The sequence below is a fragment of the Thunnus maccoyii genome, chromosome 12 (genome assembly GCF_910596095.1).
Source record: "Thunnus maccoyii chromosome 12, fThuMac1.1, whole genome shotgun sequence".
NCBI classification, from domain to species: domain Eukaryota; kingdom Metazoa; phylum Chordata; class Actinopteri; order Scombriformes; family Scombridae; genus Thunnus; species Thunnus maccoyii.
Genome location: NC_056544.1, coordinates 9,341,769 through 9,348,980, shown reverse-complemented (window position 1 = coordinate 9,348,980; position 7,212 = coordinate 9,341,769). Strand labels below are relative to the sequence as shown.

The window sequence follows — 7,212 nt, the reverse complement described above, 5'->3', positions numbered from 1 at the left end:
GCCTTTTTGAACCCACAACCTTCTTTTTCCACAGATGTTACTGAGTGGAATTATTTCCTCCATTGCTATGGTAACTTTTTCCTTATTTCTTCATTTTAAAGGATTGCGTTATTTACTTACTACTTACTAAGACTCCGCATAAGACACTTCTCACCTGTGATGATATTTCTGCACCATATGTTTGCCTAGTGATGAGCGGGATCAATGCTCATCAGAGAGAATTTGAGTGGTCCACTTCCTCCTTAACATGATGACTAGAAACAGCATCTTTCATGTGCAGATCCCTCAAACCAGAGGACATTCCCTTGCGCCTTGTTATTGGAGCTCCTCATCCTGGGTCTGAGTGGTCTCATTAAAAACCATCACGTTCATGAATTTACCTTTCTCTGTCCATCTTAGAAGTAATTACAATCTACACCAGCAATGTACCTCATACAGAAGAATCATGTAAATCCTTCATTTTGATGATTTACATTTGTTTTCTCCCCTTGTTTTAACCCATTTGCTACATGTATTGTATGCACACCATCCTCAGAGCAGACAGAAGTCATCTGAGGGAATGGATGGACTGTTTTCTTTTCTGATTAAAAGAGTTTGAGCTTCAGAAAAGATATGTGAATGCTCCATTCAGTCAATCATACAGACTTGTTGTCAGTGACAGTTTCATCTTCCCTTGATGTCATTTTTTTTATTGCTCAGTTTATTAATGTTCTTCTTGGAAAATTTTCATTTAACTTCAAAAGCCTTCTTTTCAACATAAAAGCATCCACATCCCATATCAGAATTAAGAATTAAAATCTGAATTTCCTCAGTATTCAAAAAAATATTTGTTGTATGTACTTCTGTTATCAAACTAAGGGGCAAGATTAGGTAATTACATTAAGGAAAACTGGTACACCTCACACACAACATATTAAATCCTTGTCTCTTATTATGCGATGAAGTGTTTGACATTTCCATGGCGTGATATTTATCAGAAATGGTTCATAATTACAAACAAACATCTGACTTCCACAGCTTCATGTCATTTGTTTGTAAGTATCAAATCAATGACAACATCTTACAGCAGATACAGTTTTCCATTTAAGATGCTTGTAATGCATCAAATAGAATCATAAAAGAATGCAGAACAGTTTTGTATTAAATGTGGCACTATATTGGATATATTGGATATGGTTATGTTTTGGCACTCCACTGTGAGCTGTGCGTATGTATATGAAAACATCAACAACAGTGAGCTGTTGGGGGGCTGGTTGGGGAGGAGTTTATCTTCACCTAATCTTCATTTCTACTTTAACCCCCTAAACCAAATTGTAACCTTAAAGCTGCTCTAAACAACATGTTTCACATATGTATGTATGTATCAACAATTGAATAAATTACTATGTACGTGGGAAAAAGTTCAGTCTCTCTGCTCTTATCAGTGTTATTTCCAACAGGAGTTGGTCAAGACCAAAAACAGAGCTAAAGGGAGAATGAATATTGTACATACATTCATCACTTGGTCTGAAATACGACTCCAACTGAATGCCAATGTTTCTTTGTGTCTGCCAGATGTGTGAATCAGCTGGTTTTTGCTAACCTGTTTGCTAACATTTTTGCCATAAGAACTTTATAACATGATAATATGTCAATCTCAACATTTAGCCTCTATATTTTTGTTCTGATTTTCCAATATTGTTCATTTGACCAACCAACTTTGCTACGACCTCAGTACTGCTAAGATGATGTGTCATTGTGTGTGGGCTTAAGTGCACTTGAAAGATGTATTTGTCTCCATTTTCTAACAGGAAGTCTTAACTGTTATTTCTCTTTGCTTTACTGTTGTTTACATTTGACGATGAGAGCCGATGTGAAGGACTTTGACCAATAATGAGCCTTTTCTTATGAGGGAAGTGGCTCTGTTGACTTTCCACAGCAAAGTCACTAACAGGGGCTGAACAACGTTATTAAGAAGGCTACCCAGGAAACAATGACAACTGAAGGTTTTCCCCATCATTCTGTGTAAGTTCAGTGGATAGTAATACTACATTTAAGTCCCAAAATACTGTAGTATCAAAGTTTATGTAGTTGGTGTATTTTCCATTATATATTTCTTTACAGCGAGAATTTATTTACTGTGTGCTTTGTCATTAAAATTTTAGACAGGGCTTTTGTGTCTAGGTGCCTCAACCTGTGTTGTGCTGAAGTCTGAATGTATAGAGCCTTTTTGTTATATATTGCAAACCCTCCCTCTTAATTCCACTGTCTCTTTTCACTTTGAATTATGAAGGAAAAAAATAATCTCAAGAAATATGATTACACATGACATTGCAAATGAATGTATTGGTCTGAATAAGAGCTATTTCAGCATGAAATTAGAAGCTTCAGTGAAGAATGAGTCATACTGAGCGGAGTCTGTGAAAACTGTAAGAGAAAAGTTTCAACCAAATGGAGCTTTAATGTCTATTGCAAAGTCATGGACTCAATCAGATGTCAGCAAGATCTTGTCAGTCTTAGTCCAGGCTGCTTTCTGTCAAGCCAAGTGAGCGTAGTAGCATGTTAGCTTTAAACAAACAATCTACCAAGGATATTAAACCTATATATCAGTTTTTCTTATCTATATTACATCTGGGCGACATGCCAACGGGCACTGACATAACCTTATAAAGATAATATGGCTAATTTGTTAGAAAGTCATTTGGAGTCATGTTTCTGGGCACCTGGCAAATGTCATTCCAATATTTACAACATTTAGTTCTCTAAGTCTCTGCTAATCCCTGAGGGAAATATCTGGCTGTTTTGCTGTTAAATGCTAATTTGATGCAGGGAAGTGGCTTTTTGTTGGTGCTTTTTTGTTAAAAAGGAGGTTGATGAGAGCACCGACAGTGAACCAAAACAATAAAGTTGTTGGCCATATAACCAAAACAATGACCTAAAAGATGTCAAAAGTCTGAGGGGAACGGCACTCAGGTGATAATTCTCTTTGGTTTGTCACTATGAGCGACCCCTTTCACATTTCACATTGTCATTTTAATCATTGTTAATGTATAAATATTGATAAGTGCAGCTTTAAGGTCAGTTGCAACCATTTAAGTGCATTCAGTTATTCTGGATGATTAGACTTCTTTCCTTGTTCAAGCTGAGACTCCAACAGGAATGTTAAATGCATCAGTTGTCCCTCACACCTACAACTCAGTGTAATAGCAGAGCGAGGGAGATGTCAATCATGTGTCGTCTGTTTGCGCCTACACAGCCCAGAGGAGATGTCTAACTAGGTAAAATAATCAAAAACACATGTGTGGGTGTAGCATGGATGTGTAATAACACTGTGTTAATGTGATATGGATGAATTGTAGAGATATGAAACAATCTCATTTTTATGACTTGTAAACATTTACTTTTCATAACTGGCTTCTTGGGTTGAGTTGCAGTGTTACTGCCAAACCCAATCACTCCACATACATTAACATTAAATACAATATTACCTAATAGTATTTTTAGGTTTATCTTTGATATAAAGACAAAAAAAAATCTTATTCCACTATCAATATCTCAGTTCATCGAGCTTCAAGGCCATGAATTATTATCATTTCATGTCAGCACTGACAGGTGAAGAGTCACGTAACTGTGATGTAATGTACAACTTATTTTTGCTTAATTGTGGAAGTTTTTGTGGACACTGTATAGAGCATAAATTTAAATTCAGACAATAATACTTTAAATATAGTGCATTAATAAATTGGGAGTCATTTCTGATACAGCTAATGTACTCATAAGAAGTGAAGGAGATGTCAATCACAGACCCACACAATCCTGAGAAAAGGTTTAATCAGACAAAAAGGGCAACAACTGTGTGGGTGTACCATGAGTTTTTAAATTGTATGGGTATTTTATTGCATTATATAATAAGGTATCAAAGTATTATTTGCATAAGTGGGTTGAGCCATCTGAGCTGAACGTTTAAGTAATCAAGATTCAGCAATAATGAAATAATACACTGTTTAATGTTACCTACTTCAGATTAATTGTGCTTTGATTTAGAAGTATGTACAATGTTAAAGATCCCCTCCATACATGTTTTAAGATATATAAATTACTCTGCTTTGAATAAAAAATGTGTCTTAACATGTTTTGTCCATCAAAAAAGTTCAATTACTATTTACTGCTTATTAAAATCCTTGAAATTACATCTACTCCTTCCCTCATTGAAAAATCCAGAATCTATGAACATGCAAATATATGTTTCATTTCTCAGTGTTTGTGCACTGGAGGCTTCAGGTTTCTACACCATATAAGTGTTAATTGCATACTGGACCACAACTGGCTCAGAACTAGATGTGATGTCACAAATCATGATAGTAGATCACGCCTTAAACATCCAAGTGAAGTAATAATAAGTAAAACACATTTTTGAGTGGAGGGGGACTTTAAATGTTCGTCTGGGAGTCAAACACATATTTGAATACAGCTGTAGGCCTATGTGTCAAAAATTATAGGACCTTTAATCGGTGATGAATCAGGCAGAACAGTAGATAAGTGTCCTTGTGCTACTGAAATGTGAGCAAATATATTAATACACCTGCTACACATGCATTACACTCACCATGCAGCTCTTCGCTATTTTGTACCATGAGGGATTTTGCAACATCCTTCCTACATGGACAAATTAACATGACTATTATGTAAAACAGGGCACAGCTCCAATAATTATCACAGTATGTGATCAGCAACTTTTTAAAAACACCCACTGGGTTTAAAAAAAAGCAAATGGTGAATGTATTACATGGCTATTAAATCGCAGTTGGTTGGACAGATACTGTTATTCAGTATGGACATTAACTCTATTGCAGAAGCGACTGTAATGGAAGAAACACAGACATTAGTTTTTCTGAACTTAAGTTGGTTAAATCCTACAATTAAGTGATGAAATCACCTACAATTAAAACTGAAGATTTAAAAATCGAGTTTATGAGATATTCACAAATCATTTCAGTAGAAGGCTCAACTTTTTCTTATACAGAAGTTGTGCATCTTTTTCTCTTTTTTGTGGGTAATTAACAGCATTACGGAAAAACAGTGATGTGTCGAGGTCTGTTAGGGTTAGATTAGGTTCAGGTTAAGGTGAAGGGAAACACAAAAGTGTTCAATACATCCATCATCGACAAACAAGCTTATTGTGTCCACAAACTCAAGCAGATTAAGTTAGGAGGTGAGAACATATGTGTGTGTCTGTGGGTGATGAAAGAGGGAGGGAGGGATGAAAAGAGGGGGAGGGAAGGAACCGGATTTCTTCAGATTCAAAGTTTTACATCTCTGTCTCTCAGCCGGCTCATTCACCGGGAAACAGCTGATGGAGAAACACACTCCGCCACTGTCAGAGCGCACTACTACTCCTGCTGAGGATGCGGAGATTTCCTTCACTTTAATCCACGTTTAACGGATCACAAGTGTGTTTTTTTTCCTGCTGCAGCATGAGCGCTGAATGCAGCGGTTACTACAGCGCTGACGGTGTGTTTGTGGACGGTTTCTCCTGCCCCAAACCGGGAAATGCTGCTGCTGTCTACTGTTGCGGATTTAATGATGTTAAGTATTGCTGTGATGATCCCAACAGTTTTTTCCCGTATGAGTATGGATACATGTGGTGGCTGAGGTAAGGAGGGAAGTCATTATCATATTTCTTATTTAGTCACCTATTTAAAATTCCTGAACATCACAGAGGTTGTTGTATGTATTTCCCCATCATGGTCAACAGATTATTGTTTAAATTGTCTAACTGTGCAGAATGTAGGCAGCAGCATCTTTTTAAAACATGGTCTCACTTATCAGATAGTATTCTCCAGTGATACATCACTGACTTTGTGTCAGTATCATTTCAAAAGCTAATTTTTCTTTAGCTGCTGGAGTCCTTTTTACCTGTGCCCCTCCTTTCTCTCATTCTGGTCATTGCTTTTCTCCAGTGTGACAGTTAGAACTACACCATACACATCTGATTTGTTCTGAAGATTATCTTTGGCACAGGCAAAATATAGTTTTATAGTTTTTTCCACGTCCAGTTCAATGCAATTTCTCACCTCATACCCTTCACCCCACTATTTATCTTTCCATATTTGATCTTCTCTCTTTCAGTATTTTCTTTTGCATCCCTCACATCATCTTGTCTTCTCTTATTGCCCTCTCTCCTCTCCTCTCCTCTCCTCCCCTCTTCTCTCCTCTCCTCTCCTCTCAGTATTGGCGCTCTTGTTGGTCTGTCCATTGCAGCGGTGGTCCTTCTTGCCTTCCTCATCACCGTATGTGTCCTTTGCTACCTCTTCATCGCCACCAAACCCAGTCGTCTTGACAACGGCCTACCCCTCAGAGTGCCAGGTTAGTGTGTGTGTAGGCGTGTGTGTGTGTGTGTAGGCTCTCTCAAGTAGACTCATAAAAAGGAGTTAAAGTTTTATTCTGATCTGTTCTTTCTGAAAGCCTTCAGTTCTGACAAATCTCTGCAATCAGCAGCGTTTTAAATCTTTAAATGGACCCATTTTTCTTTTGTGTTTGGTAGGTGAACAGAGCACATGATATGTGATCTTGAACCATGGATCTTGTGCAATTGTCTGTGTGCTTTCCAGCAGGAGATCCCAGTGAGGGATCCAGTCATGCGAGAGTGAGCTGTGCCTCTGGTCCACAGGGATTCAGAAAGCACTTCATGAGCAGGAAGCTGCACTGTGATAATCAGCCGCCAGACCCTGAGCGTCTCTTCCAGAGGTGCTTCACTGCGACTGTCACCGGTGTAAAGGTGGAAAGTCCCTCATAAGACACTGAGAGATTTCTCATTAAAAAATTGGACCAGCGGTTCAGAGGTTAAGAGAGCCACTGAATCTTGGAGGTAGACTGCTCTGCCTGGGAACAGCTATGACAGAGGGAGGAACAACAGCAGAATTTGGAGTTGTGGTGGTTGAGAGGAGTGAATATTAAGTATTGTATATTAAGTAGATATAAGATTGGTCAAATAAAGAACAGCTCTTGAGTGCTGCTGACACACTATGGAGGCTATGAAACCTCATGCCTTGATGAATTTCTTTCTTACTTACTTTCTCTCCTCCTCATGGCTCCATAACTAAGTGGTTGCAGCAGTAATTGAGACCGTATTAATGGAAATTAAGTATCCACCATCTTCTTGGAAGAGAATGCATATAATTGGCTTCATGAAAGCCAAAGACTCATTAAGAATTGTTGACTGATTAAGGCATA

The 7,212-nt window shown here is 37.9% G+C and overlaps 1 protein-coding gene across 3 annotated transcripts; it reads left to right on the top strand.

Moving 5' to 3' along the window:
- Positions 1 to 5,081: 5,081 nt before the first annotated feature.
- Positions 5,082 to 6,993, top strand: LOC121909166 (protein shisa-like-2A). 3 transcript variants are annotated; one of them, XM_042429599.1, is made up of 4 exons: positions 5,082 to 5,191; positions 5,453 to 5,632; positions 6,209 to 6,345; positions 6,591 to 6,993. In XM_042429599.1, the coding sequence occupies exons 2-4, from the start codon at positions 5,454 to 5,456 to the stop codon at positions 6,773 to 6,775; spliced, it is 501 nt and encodes a 166-aa protein (XP_042285533.1). In that variant the 5' UTR covers positions 5,082 to 5,191; position 5,453; the 3' UTR covers positions 6,776 to 6,993. The 3 variants fall into 3 exon arrangements, with proteins under 3 accessions (XP_042285533.1, XP_042285534.1, XP_042285532.1); XM_042429600.1 differs by having other exon boundaries at positions 5,307 to 5,632; positions 6,594 to 6,993; XM_042429598.1 differs by having other exon boundaries at positions 5,307 to 5,632.
- The last annotated feature ends 219 nt before the right edge of the window (positions 6,994 to 7,212 follow it).